General features: G+C 41.9%; 1 protein-coding gene across 1 annotated transcript; it reads right to left on the reverse strand.

Annotated features, from left to right (window-relative positions):
- Positions 1–2,364: 2,364 nt before the first annotated feature.
- Positions 2,365–19,567, reverse strand: LOC108711805 (beta-1,3-galactosyltransferase 5). Its single transcript, XM_041585721.1, has 3 exons — positions 19,518–19,567; positions 3,810–4,423; positions 2,365–3,035 (listed from the first exon to the last, which is right to left on the reverse strand). Exons 1-3 carry the CDS (start codon positions 19,565–19,567, stop codon positions 2,578–2,580), a joined length of 1,122 nt encoding a protein of 373 aa, XP_041441655.1. The 3' UTR covers positions 2,365–2,577.
- Between the last annotated feature and the right edge of the window lie 682 nt (positions 19,568–20,249).

Here is a 20,249-nt window from a genome sequence, read left to right on the forward strand (position 1 = left end):
CATTTTCACAGTCTTCTTTGTAAACAAAATACTGTACATATGTCAGTGCCAACAGAGCTTCATTGTAATCAGCTTTGAAGAGGAAACTGCAATGTTCTGAAAGCTTGTTGTGATTATCATCTTAGTTAGCCAATAAAGGGATCACCTTTACACCACTTTTGTTATGTTTCATATCAAAAGCTCTTCCCTATAACTTTCTCAACGGGCTAACACGGTGCAAAAAACTTTACCTGGAATACAGTGCCCCACAAATGATTACTTTCTTAACTAAGATCTGTTGGTCATGGATAAGAAACTGGTACATTCTCCACTTGAAGTAGGGTTCTTGGTGGGGTCCAGCACTATTCAGTATTAGGAGAAGAGACAGTTAATAAGGATATGATCACTATATATAAATATATAAGGGGGATATGATCACTATAAATAAATATATAAGGGGATATGATCACTATATATAAATATATAAGGGGATATGATCACTATATATAAATATATAAGGGGGGTATGATCACTATATATAAATATATAGAAGCAATATGATCACTATATGTAGCAGACACAAGAGAGCCAATGAGATTACTGGTAGCAGCTAAAGTGGAGAAGACAGGCCTTTTGAGGTTCTCAGATTTGCATCTCTTGTTTTGCTATAAACTTGCCACACTCTTCCTCCTTATATCCAGCCTGTGAATGCTCAGTTGGTGGAGTTCCCTGTCTGGATGAGGGTTAATCTGATCTATTTTGGAGCGGCACAGTCTCAGTTGGGTCCCTGCTGGCAGATTAAATGCCATAGGTATTTACACTTTAAATTGTCCCCTCTCCTGTCCCACATCTGTTTCCATTTCCACATTTGTGTGTCCTTCAGACATGGCAGTTAGGGATTGCTGGTGGGCACAGGCCATAATGGAGCCCTGCACTCACCCCCCGGTCATATAGACAGTGCTGTCTTGCTCTGAACCTGGAGCTGGATTTCTTATCAATGTGCAGAGTGCAGGCAGAAAAAGGGGCTTTTAAATTAGGGGGATGTATGTATAATTTTATTTAGAATGGATACTGAGTGCTGTACAACCTTACAATGTATAAAGGTACTTACAGAGAGGGCTAGTAACATAATTAATACAATAAATATGTGTGAATACACAGAGATTAAGTGCTATGTGGTAAGAGACCCAGTAGGAAGGAGGTCCCTGCCCCATAGAGCTTACAGTCTAAGTGGGTGGGTGGATGATATACAGGCACAAATTGGAGGGGAAAAGTGCACAAGGTAAAGGCATTGTCCAATAGGAACAGGACTAGACTAATGTTCTACTGCTCCAAAGGGCAGACTCTTAGTTTTCTCTTGAAGACTTGAAGAGATTGAGAGAGTGTTCCTTACAGAGGAATTCAGGGAGGGAATGACAGAGGGAAGGAGCAGAAGATAGAAAGGTTTGAGAGGTGACACTGGATGGAGGGAAGAGAAGGTGAATCTGAGAGGAGAAGACACGAATGTACAGTGAGACAAGAGAAGAAATGTAGTGAGGAGCAGAGGAGTGAGGGACATGAATGTTATCAGAAGGACTTTGTATGTTGTCCTTTGCTTAACAGGCAACCATGCTAAGGATTTTAGTTGGTTGATGCGGAGGATGCTGGTAGTAGGGTTTAAGATTAATTGGAGGGGAGAGAGGTGGGAGTCAGGAAGACCAGTTAGTAGGAGACTGCAATAGTCTAAACGGGATAGGATAAGGGCATGGATATGTGTTTTGGCTGTTGTTTGTGAAAGAAAGGGAAATATCTTGACTATATTGTGTACCTTTCACAACTCCAATCTATTCTAAACGCGGCCGCTAGACTCATTCATCTATCTCACCGCTCAACATCAGCTGCTCCCATATGTATGTCCCTTCACTGGCTCCCAATCTCTTCTAGAATCAAATTCAAATTACTTACACTCACATTCAAGGCCCTTAATAATGAAACCCCTCCCAATATTTCATCTCTAATCTCCAAATACTCTCCTTCACGAAACCTACGCTCTGCTTCTGATCTTCCCTCACTTCTCCTCTGGTCATTTCTGCCCATTCTCATCTACAAGACTTCTCTCGGGCTTCTGCTTTTCTCTGGAACTCTCTGCCACAAGCTGTCAGACTTTCTCCTTCTTTCCAAACTTTCAAGCGCTCCTTAAAGACCCACCTGTTTAAAGAGGCCTATTCAATGTACCTTAATTAATCATTGCTGTATCAAAAATGACAAAGTGTTTATACAATCCTAATGTCTCAATTGTACCCTAACCTTTTAGTTTGTAAACCCTATTGTACTCTGTAATCCTTGTCTGTTATCCACCATTTATTCCCTGTTTGCTATAACTGCAGTAAAGCACTGCGTATCTTGACAGCGCTATATAAATAAATGATGATGATGAAGGAAGAAGCAACAGGTTTTGGCAGTATTATTAATATGATTAAAGAAGGGGAGAAGCTGAAAGACGCAGGTCAAAGATGAACCTTCATTTTATTCACGGAATATTTGTAGAAAACTACAGTGAATGTACATCTTATACTAGCGCCTGCTCTTCCCTTTAAACATACATAGTCTGTCTCAAAGCTACTGACCACCTTGGCCCCCCTGGCACTGTGCTCTCTGCACCTCTGTCCATATTTGAATGAGACGCTCAGGCTCTATCCCATGTACCACCAGGGCCTCTTGGTACTTGCACGCATTAAATGCCAGCCCAGATACATAGAACCGTCTGTCATGTCTGTATGTCAAGTTGGCTGCCAATGCTAGGAACCCAAAGTACACATCATCCAATGGGAAAACTGGGATCTTCTGAGCAGCCTCATGGAGGTACTTCACTGATGTTCCTGGGAAGATGAATCCTCCTCCAGATAGGAAAGAGGGGTATTTGTGAAAGGAATATAAGGTTTTGGAGATGGCGTACTTGGTAGAGCGCATGACTGCACTGTGACGTTGGAGGTGGCCATGTAGTGTATTAGGGGAGGAACTATGCTCTTTAATATAATCCACAACTGCCCTTGGGTTCACATATTCATCATCGTCTCCTGTGTAAGGATACAAATAAAAGGAATTAGACAATAAAGTAACAATTTAAGAAATGGAACAGACATTGTGATATGGAATGGAGGAATTGGACATAATGGAATTTGGCAATTAGCCATAAATATTGTATCCATTTTACTACATAACCGCTATCAATGTTCACTCCTATATTCTAACTATATTGGTTTTCTTACATTAAACAAAGGGATATGTTAGGATTTAAAAAAATTAAGCTGTATAGATGGAAATTCACATTCAAAAGTGTTTGAGCAGAAGGAGGGAGAAGGTCCTTCTTATCAGTGCTGGGCGAAGCTGGAAGGGTTCCCTAGGCAAAGCCCTACTGGATCCTGTCCATAGAGGGAACAGTGGAAGGTAGCTGGCCCAGGGCTCAGACTAGGGGTAGGCAGAAAGAAGAGGTACATGCCTAGAGCCCCCCATTGCACCCTGGGCACAAGCCTCCTTTGCCTACTCCTAGTTCTAACCCAAAGGTTGGGCAGGGTGGAAATCAGCTGAAGTGCTTAAATCTGCCCATATATAACCACCTTTAGCTATCTGGGGGGTGTTTATGTTGAATGGGCAGAAAACATTTTTATATGCTCATTTTACATCTGTTTATATATATATATATATATATAGGAGTATCCCAAATTGTGTCCCCATAAGTTACAGTAACCCCTGCCTCTTATGGGATAAGGGGGCGTCACACACACAGGATCATAGGCAGGTAGAAATGCTTCTATTATTAGATGAGTAAAGAATCAGGGTGTGCTACTGACCTTTGAATATAAATTCCACGTGTGGAAGATCAGAATCCAGCCATTCCAGGAAGCATCGCTCTTTCAGAGACAAGTTGTGATGTCCTTCATTGAAGTCCCATTGGAGAATGTCTCCAAACTCTCGGCTCTCCAGAGCAACCAGTTCCAATTGCCCAGATACCTCTGTTTTGGCTATCAGAAAGATCAGTTTGACCCAATAGCCACCCACTTCTTCCACTCGAGCCCAGGTTTGCCTCACTGCACTTCTTCTTGCGCCAGACCTTGGGTGGGACTTAATAGCCATGATAAGAACTGGTTTGGGGTTGCCCAACTCCTGTTCTTTCTGAGGGGTGAGTGTGACTGAGCATTTATAGTTTTGCAGGTGGGGAAAATCAGATTGGAACTTGGACATGTTCAAATGGTAAGTGTATAGTCTATCACTGAGGTTGGCAGAGTCCCTGATGGCAAAAAGTGTGAGATCTAAATGTTGAGTGCAGAGCTGACGCTTTATTTCTTGTTGACTGATGATCCAACTTCTGGTGGCCAGTATGGCTATAGAAACCAGCGTGGTTCTGATCAAAAAGACAAACCTCTGACGCACAATAGCCTGTGAAACAACAGCAAGTTTCAAAGAGCTTATTTTTTAATCCTTTCTATTGAAATTCTTCACCAGCACAATATACTGTTTATTCCTCTGGCTTTTTACTTACAGTATTGTATTGATTTTAAGACTTTCTCCATTGCAGAACTGTTTTGGGACTCAGCATCTATCATAATAAAGTTACGGATGTATAGAAATATTGGGGTAACAGTCACCCTGCTATAGTTCCAGGGGTACCCAGGGCACAAATAATCACTCACCCCAAATCTCCCCCTAACTGACCTCACTCACCCCAAATCTCCCCCTAACTGACCTTCAGACTGGGCTCCCTTAGCTCATAACAAGGATACAGATATATAGAAACATTGGGGTAACAGTCACACTGCTATAGTTCCAGGGGTACCCAGGGCACAAATAAGCACTCACCCCAAATCTCCCCCTAACTGACCTTCAGACTGGGCTCCCTTAGCTCATAACAAGGTTACAGTTATATAGAAACATTGGGGTAACAGTCACCCTGCTATAGTTCCAGGGGTACCCAGGGCACAAATAAACACTCACCCCAAATCTCCCCCTAACTGACCTTCAGACTGGGCCCCCTTAGCTCATAACAAGGTTACAGATATATAGAAACATTGGGGTGTCACCCTGCTATAGTTCCAGGGGTACCCAGGGCACAAATAAACACTCACCCCAAATCTCCCCCTAACTGGCCTTCAGACTGGGCCCCCTTACCTCATAACAAGGTTACAGATATATAGAAACATTGGGGTGTCACCCTGCTATAGTTCCAGGGGTACCCAGGGTACAAATAAGCACTCACCCCAAATCTCCCCCTAACTGACCTTCAGACTGGGCCCCCTTAGCTCATAACAAGGTTACAGATATATAGAAACATTGGGGTAACAGTCACCCTGCTATAGTTCCAGGGGTACCCAGGGTACAAATAAACACTCACCCCAAATCTCCCCCTAACTGACCTTCAGACTGGGCCCCCTTAGCTCATAACAAGGTTACAGATATATAGAAACATTGGGGTGTCACCCTGCTATAGTTCCAGGGGTACCCAGGACACAAATAAACACTCACCCCAAATCTCCCCCTAACTGACCTTCAGACTGGGCCCCCTTAGCTCATAACAAGGTTACAGATATATAGAAACATTGGGGTAACAGTCACCCTGCTATAGTTCCAGGGGTACCCAGGGTACAAATAAGCACTCACCCCAAATCTCCCCCTAACTGACCTTCAGACTGGACCCCCTTAGCACATAACAAGGTAACAGATATATAGAAACATTGGGGTGTCCCCCTGCTATAGTTCCAGGGGTACCCAGGGCACAAATAAACACTCACCCCAAATCTCCCCCTAACTGACTTTCAGACTGGGCCCCCTTAGCTCATAACAAGGTTACAGATATATAGAAACATTGGGGTGTCACCCTGCTATAGTTCCAGGGGTACCCAGGGTACAAATAATCACTCACCCCAAATCTCCCCCTAACTGACTTTCAGACTGGGCCCCCTTAGCTCATAACAAGGTTACAGATATATAGAAACATTGGGGTGTCACCCTGCTATAGTTCCAGGGGTACCCAGGGCACAAATAAACACTCACCCCAAATCTCCCCCTAACTGACTTTCAGACTGGGCCCCCTTAGCTCATAACAAGGTTACAGATATATAGAAACATTGGGGTGTCACCCTGCTATAGTTCCAGGGGTACCCAGGGTACAAATAAACACTCACCCCAAATCTCCCCCTAACTGACCTTCAGACTGGGTCCCCTTAGCTCATAACAAGGTTACAGATATATAGAAACATTAGGGTGTCACCCTGCTATAGTTCCAGGGGTACCCAGAGTACAAATAATCACTCACCCCAAATCTCCCCCTAACTGACCTTCAGACTGGGTCCCCTTAGCTCATAACAAGGTTACAGATATATAGAAACATTAGGGTGTCACCCTGCTATAGTTCCAGGGGTACCCAGAGTACAAATAATCACTCACCCCAAATCTCCCCCTAACTGACCTTCAGACTGGGCCCCCTTAGCTCATAACAAGGTTACAGATATATAGAAACATTGGGGTAACAGTCGCCCTGTTATAGTTCCAGGGGTACCCAGGGTACAAATAAGCACTCACCCCAAATCTCCCCCTAACTGACCTTCAGACTGGGCCCCCTTAGCTCATAACAAGGTTACAGATATATAGAAACATTGGGGTAACAGTCGCCCTGTTATAGTTCCAGGGGTACCCAGGGTACAAATAAGCACTCACCCCAAATCTCCCCCTAACTGACCTTCAGACTGGGCCCCTTAGCTCATAACAAGGTTACAGATATATAGAAACATTGGGGTAACAGTCACCCTGTTATAGTTCCAGGGTACCCAGGGTACAAATAAGCACTCACCCCAAATCTCCCCCTAACTGACCTTCAGACTGGGCCCCCTTAGCTCATAACAAGGTTACAGATATATAGAAACATTGGGGTGTCACCCTGCTTTAGTTCCAGGGGTACCCAGGGTACAAATAAGCACTCACCCCAAATCTCCCCCTAACTGACCTTCAGACTGGGCCCCCTTAGCTCATAACAAGGTTACAGATATATAGAAACATTGGGGTGTCACCCTGCTATAGTTCCAGGGGTACCCAGGGTACAAATAAGCACTCACCCCAAATCTCCCCCTAACTGGCCTTCAGACTGGGCCCCCTTAGCTCATAACAAGGTTACAGATATATAGAAACATTGGGGTAACAGTCACCCTGCTATAGTTCCAGGGGTACCAGGGTACAAATAAACGCTCACCCCAAATCTCCCCCTAACTGACCTTCAGACTGGTCCCCCTTAGCTCATAACAAGGTTACAGATATATAGAAACATTGGGGTGTCACCCTGCTTTAGTTCCAGGGGTACCCAGGGTACAAATAAACACTCATCCCAAATCTCCCCCTAACTGACCTTCAGACTGGGCCCCCTTAGCTCATAACAAGGTTACAGATATATAGAAACATTGGGGTGTCACCCTGCTATAGTTCCAGGGGTACCCAGGGTACAAATAAGCACTCACCCCAAATCTGCCCCTAACTGACCTTCAGACTGGGCCCCCTTAGCTCATAACAAGGTTACAGATATATAGAAACATTGGGGTGTCACCCTGCTATAGTTCCAGGGGTACCCAGGGTACAAATAAGCACTCACCAGTTCTTTTGGCAAGATAGAATGACATGTAACTAAATTACCTCTACTATGGAAACTGTATCATTAAACCTGACTATTTATGAATATTTAGGTGCTGAGTTATTTTCAGAAAAGATTAGCGGTTTTATTCATTTAGAGCAGAGCTTCCCTAAATATGGCAGTTGGATAGGCAATTGTGCCACAAGCAGAGCAATAAACAAGGAAAGCCTTTCATATAAAGGGTAAATGATCTTACGTTCCATAAATAGTCGGCCAATTATGAGTCTTTACAATAAATCTGCCTCTTTTGTGGTGGAAGATTTAGAAAGGACCCAACTAACTTTGGACAATTGGGAGGGATGTGTGTGTTTTTGGGACCCATTGCACTTTGAAAGCTTCTGTGTTTCCTATGTCCTTCCAAACACAAAACCCATGTCTCTGCCTCTGTTCTATTGTGCTTATATATTCAGTATATAAACCCCTCAGATTGCACAAAATTTGCCCCCGTTGCACAGAATTTTTTTTTCACACTGTTGAGAAGAACAACACAACTGGGACTATAGTTAAAAAACGGTGCATTTATTGTAACATGAACAGCCACCAGTTTCACACCCTACTGGGACCTCTTCATCCAATGATCCAATGAATCTGCCACCATATTTATATACTGGGGCATAAATGAATATTTTAGACTTCCCAAACAGAAGTAGCGAGACACAAATGTGCAGACCCATAATCTTCCAAGTGTCCCTCAAAAATTCCATCACAGAGACATTGTTATCTTCAAAAATAATTCCATTAATAACACCAAAGATTATTCAGTAGTCCAGCATTCCCTAAACTTGCCCACATGGCTGACACCCCTCCAGTGCATGGATCTTCATTCATTCCCCCAGTGGCTTCTTCTTCTCTCCTCCATATCAGCTAATGCCCAGGTATTGGGCTACATTTTCTTTCTATATGATCAGAGACTGTATGTGCTATTAATAAAGAACTGTTATTCCAGCCCTCCCTGCTCTTTATCTGCCCCCCATAAATAATAATCACCCCCATACTGTACAGCCATGTGACACTTACCCCCATAGAGACAGTCCTGTAGGTCTGACTGACTCCAACTCTATCCAAGTTCTGTCTCTTATCTCCCAGGGGTGGGGCCCAACCTGAATTATTATGTTGGCTTTGAAGAAGGCAACATACTGATCTACTAGTTCAGCTCGTTCTTCTTCTTCTTATTATGTTGGCTTTGAAAAAGCCAACATCTTGATCTACTAGTTCAGCTCGTTCTTCTTCTTATTATGTTGGCTTTGAAGAAGGCAACATACTGTTCTACTAGTTCAGCTCGTTCTTCTTCTTCTTATTATTATTAGCGCCCCCCCATTTTCTAAACGCTACTCCTCTTACAGTTTTAGGGGTACAAGCGCCAAACTTTCCACACCCATTCGCCTTATAGCAAAGTACGTTGCTTGTGCTTTAGTAAGCGATCCCACCCACTGCGCCCCTGCGGCGGACCACCGAAGACGCCTTTTTTCGTATAGACTTTGACAGGGAAAATTTTCAAATCGCTGCCGCTCGTACAGTTTTGAAGCGACACTCCCCAAACTCGGACCGCATATTGTTGGTGCCACCCCGAATAAAAATATGTATTTTGGGGGGGCACCCCAAAGTGGGCGGAGCTACCAACAGCCAATGAAATGTTAGCAATTTTCTAAACGCTACTCCTACCAGAGTTTTAGGAGTACAATTATGAAACTTTGCACACTTGTTGGGCTCATACCCGAATAGGTTGCTTGTGCTCTGTTAAGCAATCCCACCCTCCGAGGCCCTGTGGCGGCCCCCCAAAGACCCCATTTTTTCCCATAGACTTTCATTGGGAAATTTGAAACTTTTGCCACTCGTACAGCATTAAAGTTACACTCACCAAACTTGGGTCACTTAGTCATGGGGTCAACCTGAAAAGTTCTGTCACATTTTGGGGACTCCAAAAAGTGGGCGGAGCAACAAACAGCCAATCAGATTTTCCCTATTGACTTCAATGAGAAAATGTCAAACACTGTCATTCCCACAGTGTTAAAGCCAGAGACCCAAAACTTGGCACCATGGGTCACTGGGGTTCAAATTTGGAAAAGTGGGCGGAGTCTACCACAGCCAATCAAATATTAGCCATTTGTTTCAATGGGAAAAGTTAAAACTGTCGCCGCTCTTAGATTGTTCATGGGAAGGTCCTCAAACTTGGCACAGTTGGTCACTGGAGGACCCGGATCAAAATCTGGAAAAGTGGGTGGAGCCAAAAACAACCAATCAGATTTCTTTGATGATTTAAATGGGAAAAATTAAAATTGCTGCCATTTGCACGTTATTGATGTCATGGACCTCGAATATCACAAATGTGGTCACTGGGTGTTTGTGCTTCAAATTTAGGAAAAGTGGGTGGAGCCACCAACAACCAATCAAATGTCATTCATTGATTTTCAGTAGAAAAACATAAAATTGCTGCCATTTTTACATGTTAAATGTCATGATTTCGAAACCTTAAAGTGTTAGTCACTTGGTGACTCTGGTTCAGAATTAGGAAAAAAAGGGGGCGCCCCTTTCAGCCAATCAGATTTCAGCCATTGACCTTAATGAAAAACGCCAAATTGCTGCTATTATTACGGCGTCAATGCCAAGTGTCCCAAACTCAGTACAATTACTCACTGGGTGACTGTGGTCAAAATTTAGGAAAAGTGGGCGGAGCCAATAACAGCCAATCAGATTTTACCTATTGACTTCAATGTAAAAGTTTCAAATACTGCCATTCTCACAGTTTTAAAGCCAGAGGCCCCAAACTTGGTACAGACCATGACTGGGTGACTGGGGTTAAAATTCAGAAAACTGGGTGGAGCTTAAAACAGCCAATCAAATGTTACCTATTGCTAATCAATGTCAGTATATAAGTTGCTGCCATTCTTTCACAGTTAATGGCAGGGACATCAAACTTGGCACAGTCGGTCACAGGGGGACTGGGATTCAAATTTTAAAAGTGGGTGGAGCCAAAAACAGCCAATCAGGTTTTTTGATTGATTTTAATGGTACAATTTCATCTGCCTCAATTTTCACAGTTTTAAACCAGATTCTACCAACTTTGTGTACTCTCTATGCACCAGGGGTGACTGGCCCCAACACCTCTTGCGTTTCAAAGCCAACATCTTGTGGTTTCTTCAGAAACGACACCATCTAGTTTACATTTGTTTTCTGTAGCTTTCCTTTAATTTCCTCATTGATATCAACTGTCATCTCTTCCACTAATCTCCCCATGTAATAGATTCCCCTGTCCCCCAAACCTTGGGATAATGATCTGTATCTCACACATATATTGATATTGTACATCAGTCAGGAACCCCACTGTCCCTCTATACTCCTGCACCCCCAAACCTTGGGATAATGATCTGTATCTCACACATATATTGATATTGTACATCAGTCAGGAACCCCACTGTCCCTCTATACTCCTGCACCCCCAAACCTTGGGATAATAATCTGTATCTCACACATATATTGATATTGTACATCAGTCAGGAACCCCACTGCCCCTCTATACTCCTGCACCCCCAAACCTTGGGATAATGATCTGTATCTCACACATATATTGATATTGTACATCAGTCAGGAACCCCACTGTCCCTCTATACTCCTGCACCCCCAAACCTTGGGATAATAATCTGTATCTCACACATATATTGATATTGTACATCAGTCAGGAACCCCACTGTCCCTCTATACTCCTGCACCCCCAAACCTTGGGATAATGATCTGTATCTCACACATATATTGATATTGTACATCAGTCAGGAACCCCACTGTCCCTCTATACTCCTGCACCCCCAAACCTTGGGATAATGATCTGTATCTCACACATATATTGATATTGTACATCAGTCAGGAACCCCACTGTCCCTCTATACTCCTGCACCCCCAAACCTTGTGATAATGATCTGTATCTCACACATATATTGATATTGTACATCAGTCAGGAACCCCACTGTCCCTCTATACTCCTGCACCCCCAAACCTTGGGATAATGATCTGTATCTCACACATATATTGATATTGTACATCAGTCAGGAACCCCACTGTCCCTCTATACTCCTGCACCCCCAAACCTTGGGATAATGATCTGTATCTCACACATATATTGATATTGTACATCAGTCAGGAACCCCACTGTCCCTCTATACTCCTGCACCCCCAAACCTTGTGATAATGATCTGTATCTCACACATATATTGATATTGTACATCAGTCAGGAACCCCACTGTCCCTCTATACTCCTGCACCCCCAAACCTTGTGATAATGATCTGTATCTCACACATATATTGATATTGTACATCAGTCAGGAACCCCACTGTCCCTCTATACTCCTGTACCCCCAAACCTTGGGATAATGATCTGTATCTCACACATATATTGATATTGTACATCAGTCAGGAACCCCACTGTCCCTCTATACTCCTGCACCCCCAAACCTTGGGATAATGATCTGTATCTCACACATATATTGATATTGTACATCAGTCAGGAACCCCACTGTCCCTCTATACTCCTGCACCCCCAAACCTTGTGATAATGATCTGTATCTCACACATATATTGATATTGTACATCAGGCAGGAACCCCACTGTCCCTCTATACTCCTGCACCCCCAAACCTTGGGATAATGATCTGTATCTCACACATATATTGATATTGTACATCAGGCAGGAACCCCACTGTCCCTCTATACTCCTGCACCCCCAAACCTTGGGATAATGATCTGTATCTCACACATATATTGATATTGTACATCAGTCAGGAACCCCACTGTCCCTCTATACTCCTGCACCCCCAAACCTTGGGATAATGATCTGTATCTCACACATATATTGATATTGTACATCAGTCAGGAACCCCACTGTCCCTCTATACTCCTGCACCCCCAAACCTTGTGATAATGATCTGTATCTCACACATATATTGATATTGTACATCAGGCAGGAACCCCACTGTCCCTCTATACTCCTGCACCCCCAAACCTTGGGATAATGATCTGTATCTCACACATATATTGATATTGTACATCAGGCAGGAACCCCACTGTCCCTCTATACTCCTGCACCCCCAAACCTTGTGATAATGATCTGTATCTCACACATATATTGATATTGTACATCAGTCAGGAACCCCACTGTCCCTCTATACTCCTGCACCCCCAAACCTTGGGATAATGATCTGTATCTCACACATATATTGATATTGTACATCAGGCAGGAACCCCACTGTCCCTCTATACTCCTGCACCCCCAAACCTTGTGATAATGATCTGTATCTCACACATATATTGATATTGTACATCAGTCAGGAACCCCACTGTCCCTCTATACTCCTGCACCCCCAAACCTTGGGATAATGATCTGTATCTCACACATATATAATGATATTGTACATCAGTCAGGAACCCCACTGTCCCCTCTATACTCCTGCACCCCCAAACCTTGTGATAATGATCTGTATCTCACACATATATTGATATTGTACATCAGTCAGGAACCCCACTGTCCCTCTATACTCCTGCACCCCCAAACTTGTGCAAGAGCTCCTTAGGCAGACAGTAATGAGGAATATGTTACAAGAAATGCATGCAGAAAAAACTGTTTCCCATCTGTTTATTTGAGCAATGGAGAATTCATAATTACTTCCTTTTCAATGGTTACAACATCTTTTATAAGTCAATATTATGACCGACAGATGTAAAACCTGGAAATACTTTTAAAAAAAAAGCTTTTGGACAATTGACTTGGATCAATCTGGTTTTACTTCCTCATGACAGGAGACACTGATAAGAGAAACTTTCACTTACACAACACAGGCCCTTCGGAAATGTTGTTTTTTATTCACCCTACTTGCCTTATCTGGAGGGGGCAATTCAGCTCTGTGCCCTTCCCCTCACATTCAAAATGCTCATTGCCCGGCTTAATCCACACCCTCGATGTAGTTGGTTGAATTTCTGGCATCAAAGTAATATATCACTTCCAACCACTACCCTGAAACTACTAGGGATGCACCGAATCCAGGATTAGGTTTAGAATTCGGCCAGGATTCAGCCTTTTTCAGCAGGATTTGGATTGGCCGAATCCTTCTGCCCAGCCAAACTGAATCCGAAGAGGGGCAGGGAGGGAAATTGCGTGACTTTTTGTCAGAAAACTAGGAAGTAAAAAATGTTTTCCCACTTCCCAACCCTATTTTGCATATGGAAATTAGGGTTCAGATTCGGTTCAGTATTCGGCCGAATCTTTCACATAGGATTCGGGGGTTTGGCCGAATCAAAAATAGTGGATTCTGTGCATCCCTAGAAACTACTGATGCAAATTTTATTTTTTATTGGCAGTTTTCTTATATTAGGTATTCCAGCTTGGCCTTATTTGCCCTTGATGCTGCTGACTGGCATTGGTTGCTACAGACAAGTTTATTATCTACAAGGACTCCAAGCTCCGTCTCCATTATGGATTTGCCTAGTGCAGTCCCATTAAGGGTATAAGTGGATATTGTTACATCCCAGGTGCAGGACTTTACATTTATCAACATTGAATCTCATTTGCCACTTAGCTGCCCAGATTGCCAGTTAGTCAAGATCCTGTTGCAAGTGCCACATCCTGGATGGAATTTATTGGGCTGATAGTTTTGTGTCATCTGCAAACACTGATACATTACTTACAATCCCCTCCCCATAGTCATTAATGAACAAGTTAAATAAAAGTGGACCCAATACTGAGCCCTGGGGGACCCCACTAAGAACCTTACTCCAAGTAGAGAATGTCCCATTAACAACCACCCTCTGTACCCGATCCTGTAGCCAGTTTCCTATCCATGTGCAAACGACTTCATTAAGCCCAACAGACCTTAGTTTAGAAAGCAGTCGTTTGTGGGGCACAGTATCAAACGCTTTGGCAAAATCCAAATAGATCTACTGCCCCCCCCCCACTGTCCAGCATCTTACTTACCACATCATAAAAAGCAATCAAATTTGTCTGACATGACCATGAACTAAGAAAACAGGGCAGCAATACCTGGCCGATATTGAACCAGGAACTTTCCCTTGTTTGAATTGTGCACAGAGCAATAGTGTGACCAAAGGACAAAGTTTCACACATCCCCACACTGGGAAAAGATTCACCATCAAGCAATTTTTCACTTGTGAATCTACATATGTCATCTATTTAATCAAGTGCCCATGTGTGGACTAGGATATGTGGGAGAAACAACACAGAAAGTGAAAGACAGAATCTCAAAACATAAATCAACCATAAGATGTGAAGATCTCAAACTCCCTATACCTGCACACTTTCATACAGCGAAACACACACCAAGTCAGCTGAGATTTCAGATTATTGATGGCGTCCCTACACTAAGAAGAGGGGGCGACCAGTTAAAAGCCCTTAAAAGAAAGGAAATGTACTGGATAAACAAATTGGGTACGCTTTGGCCTTAATAGGGAATATACACCCATGTGCTTTATTTAAGTTATAATACCCTTCTATTCCACTTAGGTCAGACAACACCCTCCTTTGTTCTGATTGGTTTTAACCTTCTATAATATGTTTCCATTGTTCTAAACATGATCTTTGTTTTTTAAGGTTATCAACATTAATGAAGAATGGGTACAAGATCCCGGATTGCATTGAGGAGATTCCACTCGGAACTATCCTCTCCGGGTAAAAGGTACTACAGCCTCTATAACCTTATATATTGTTTTAATTTTTTTACTCACTAATGTCACAATTGAAACTTTGTTTGATAAATGTAACCAAATAACATCATGGAATATGGACTAACAAGACACACGAAAAGGAATAATGCTTGGACTTTACTGAACTTTCACGATGTTTTTACCTGTTTATACCTGATTGGTTTGAACATGATTGGGGGTGGGTCCTGATATGGTGCACTCCCCCTAATGTGGGGGATAAATGTTTGTATCACACACTATCAGGCAGGCTTGAGAAAGGGCAAGACCAGGCCCGAAACGTTGCCTGTTACTGAACAATTGTAATAAATTTTCACAATTTGCAAAAAAAAAAAAAAGAAAAAAAAAAGAAAAAAAAGCCTGTTACTGACCAATTGTAATACATTTTCACAATTTGCAAAAAAAATTAATTAAAAAAAAATTAAAAAAAATAAAAAAAAGCCTGTTACTGACCAATTGTAATTGTAATAAATTTTCACAATTTGCAAAAAAAAAAAGAAAAAAAAGCCTGTTACTGACCAATTGTAATAAATTTTCACAATTTGCAAAAAAAAAAAGAAAAAAAAACAAAGAAAAGCCTGTTACTGACCAATTGTAATAAATTTTCACAATTTGCAAAAAAAAAAGAAAAAAAAAAGAAAAAAAAGCCTGTTACTGACCAATTGTAATAAATTTTCACAATTTGCAAAAAAAAAAGAAAAAAAAAAGAAAAAAAAGCCTGTTACTGACCAATTGTAATAAATTTTCACAATTTGCAAAAAAAAAAATTAAAAAAAAATTAAAAAAAATAAAAAAAAGCCTGTTACTGACCAATTGTAATTGTATTAAATTTTCACAATTTGCAAAAAAAAAAGAAAAAAAAGCCTGTTACTGACCAATTGTAATAAATTTTCACAATTTGCAAAAAAAAAAAAGAAAAAAAAAGAAAGAAAAGCCTGTTACTGACCAATTGTAATAAATTTTCACAATTTGCAAAAAAAAAAAGAAAAAAAAAAGAAAAAAAAGCCTGTTACTGACCAATTGTAATAAATTTTCACAATTTGCAAAAAAAAAAGAAAGAAAAGCCTGTTACTGACCAATTGTAATAAATTTTCACAATTTGCAAAAAAAAAAATAAAAAAAAAGCCTGTTACTGACCAATTGTAATTGTAATAAATTTTCACAATTTGCAAAAAAAAAGAAAAAAAAAAGAAAAAAAAGCCTGTTACTGACCAATTGTAATAAATTTTCACAATTTGCAAAAAAAAAAGAAAAAAAAAAGAAAGAAAAGCCTGTTACTGACCAATTGTAATAAATTTTCACAATTTGCAAACAAGAGGTGCTGCAGTTTTTCTCTTCTGCTGTATATTTGGCCCATGGCAAGGACCTGTACGCTGCTTTGCTCTCTGAAAGGAACTTATATGAGGTGGTTGAAGCACACACATCTGTATATCCTTCATAAAGCCATGCTGATTGCTGCTCATAATGACATTCACTAGGACAACAATTTGAATGTGATCCCTTAACAAGGAGTAAAGAAGGGTGAAGTATGTTTAAGAAGGTCTTGTTTCTTCTTACAGCAAACTATTGTACCAGACTGGCCTCTCAGAAGTGGATGTTTCATTTGGAGATGTTCTATGGTGTGCAAAGCGTTAATGATGAAGTGTCATGGCTTATGTTTATAGTAACTACGTGTGAGCTGGAGGTGATCGGAGTGTGTTCAGTGTGAATGAGCACAGATATGAGATGTTTTATAAAGGAATGTGAAGGCTTGTGTTTACTGAGAGGGTGACACTGATAGGATGAGCTATGGGAGGTCTCAGGAGAGACTGCCGAGGATTTTGTGATCTGAGATGATGTGTTAGAGAGAGGACGTGAAATGAAAGGAAAAGTGAAGTGGTAAAGTGAAGACAAATGATACGATAGAAGTACATAAACTGAGAAATGCTGCGATATGATATAAATATGTAATAGATATGGTAAAGCAGTAGAAATGGTGAAAATGTGGTGTGTAAGTGATTAGGATTGGCAGACACCAGGACGCATCTGATTTTCAATGGGTAGCAGTGAAATGTGAGTTCACTCTAAGAGTGAAAGTCAGTTAGGCTAGTGATAAAGGACAGACTGTTGTCCCAACTTAGGGGTAGAGGCTGAGCCCCAGAGTCGTTTGTACACCAGGTAGGGGGTTGAGAGTGTAGATGCAGGTTATAGAGGAGAACGTGCAGGAGAGGCTTGTGTACTGTATGTAGGGTTGCCACCTTAAATAATTTTTTTTACCTGCTGCTGGGGGGCGGGGCCTCAAATGGGCGGGCGTGACGTCAAAAGGGGCATGGAGTGACATCAAAAGGGGCGGGGCCACGCAACGGAGACCCGCGGACGCTAGAAGAGGCTAAAGAAAAGGTAAGTTACAGGGGATTGGGGGCAGGCCGAGGGCTCCTTTTGATTGTATTACAAATTTACCGGCAGCTACATTGCCGGTAAATTTGTAATACCGGCCCGGCCTTGGCAGGTATTTTACCGGCTAGGCCGGTAAAATACCGGCCGGGTGGCAACCCTAACTGTATGTGAGGTCAGTGTAGAGAAAAGAAGGGGGGACCCCCAGGAACAGCTTACAGCACTCGGCCTGTGTATTCCTACATGACAGGGGTCCTGGAGGCTGGTGAGAAACACTGAGTGTGAGAGTGAGAAGCAGAGAGAGAGAGAATCTGCAGAAGAATTGTACAACTACCATCATTTGTCAGCAATCCTAGCCCCTGTCCAAGACCTGTCTCATTGTTAGAAGCTTCTGTTCAGGGCTGTGTATAGGGGCCCCTGATGTGGCAGGTCCATTGGGCTCACCCCCAGTCTGACCCTGACTGTACATTGTCTGATGTTGTCTGATGAGGGGGGGGTTTAGAATGTAAGTGGAACATATATCAAAGAATTTACTTGTTTGTTTTGTTTTATTTGTAGATGCCCCCCAACCAATCCACGTGGAATGGAAATGGAGCTTATTTTTTAACAATGTATTATTATATATATATATAAATAATATGGCCTTCCTGGTTGCTGTGGCTAATCTCTCCGATGGTTTAAATATTTGCTTAGTCAACCATTGCCTTTAGCTATAGACTTCTGACAGAAGGGTTTGAATAACTAGGCATTGACATATGAGTGTGCTAAGGAGGCTTCATCTTGACATCTTAAGCAACAAGGGTTTGTCAATAGTCCCAATTTGAACCTCCGCAGTGGAGTTACATAGGATTTCTATAGAAGCTGTAGGCCCATAATTTGATATTGAATAGGCGGGTGACTTTCATTGCATGGGAATAAAGTTTGAGGATATCGGGGGTGGTAATGTTTGGGACAATTTCAACCCTTTTCCTCAGGGGGGGGGGTGTCCCCATTAGAAAGATCAGTGTATGTGAGTGATGGAGTGTAGGATGTTAACTCTCCTCAATATATGGTTTAGGGGCTGGAATGATCTTGGTCCATCATGCTGTGGACAACTTTCCTTGCTAAGTGAGAAGCTCTAGGAACTGATAATGTTGGTTATGAAGAAAGGGAAATGTTGCAGTTGCTTTTGCAAATGTCATGATGGTAAGTCTCTTATGCAATGCATCCCCCCATTTTTGAAGGTGTCATTAGGTCACTGGGGAAGTTTTTGTTTCTTGTATAAGGGAGGTTTTGCGTAACATATAGTGCCTGTTCCTAACCAAGCTTTGTAGCTATGTATGAATAAAGGAATTTATTACTTCATCGAAGGGTGAGTGAAACGGGGGGGGGGGGGTTAAGATGTGGTGTTCCCACGAGAGTATATTCACTTTCTATGTAAATGCGTTAGGTTTGGGGTTTTACATTTGATCTGAGATTGTTTGACTGATGTTCAGTTTGGTCTTGATTATGGAGGGAGCTGGGACAGTATGACCGAGGTTTGGCTTGATCTCTGTCTTTCTTGGGTAGAAGAATTAATTGGGCTTCATTGGCTTGTGGCCATAGCGGGAGGCCTTGTAATGCTGCATTAAATATGGAGTACCGGAGTTATAGCTGCAATGAAGACCTGCCCTGTTTGTCTTGGAGTTTGTGGATATGGATGTGTGGTGTTTGTCTCATGATAATGCTCACTAATTGTTAGTTTTGTTGCCCGATTGGAAGTATTTATTGCATTGATGTTCTATAACCCATGCACTCACAAATCTCTGAAGAGCTTGCTACCGCCACTTCTCACTCACCGGCAATCAACTGTAGTCTTACCCAAAGAGAGAGAGAATTTCCTGGTCATGGGGACAAAGGGAAACAGGATGAACTTCTGAACAAATTGGGCCCTCCAAAGTAAATGCAAACATAAGCCAGAAGAGCTGACGATTTTTACATTTAATTTGAAGATATAAGAAACAGACCAGGAACAGGCAGTACTTTAGTCTGCAAACACCCTTTATTGGTGTATTTTCAAATTTTTCTGGTGCATCAGGTATCTAGACACCCCCCGGTCATATTTTTTCCACTGGTTCCATACATACCCAACATAAAGGCTGTGTGCCTAGATATTCCCATCTATTCCAATCTAATAAACCAGTGCCAAATCTAGTCATGTTTTGACTAAAATTGTATTGAACCCATAACCTATTTTTTATACCATGGGTACAACAGGTATGGATACTGTGATGATAAATGTGTTTGAGTTTCGTTATAGTGTGACCTTCACATCACCTATGAGGTATCTTGAAGCCCCCCTCCATGGGCTTCCACTCCTCCCATATGGCATGGATCTTATTGGGCTTGGAGCAGGGAATCACAGAATGTGACCCCTTTACTCATGGCTGATTCCAGACCTTAGTAAACAGAGTCCTGCTGGGTATCATTTTCTGGTACTGGCAGAAATGTTTATTGAATAGATTTTCTAGTTTAGCCCAAGTCTTAATTAAAGTTGTATAAGAAATGTTTTTTCTCTCCTGATATAATCT

This window comes from Xenopus laevis, chromosome 3L (assembly GCF_017654675.1).
Source record: "Xenopus laevis strain J_2021 chromosome 3L, Xenopus_laevis_v10.1, whole genome shotgun sequence".
Classification (NCBI taxonomy): Eukaryota; Metazoa; Chordata; class Amphibia; order Anura; family Pipidae; genus Xenopus; species Xenopus laevis.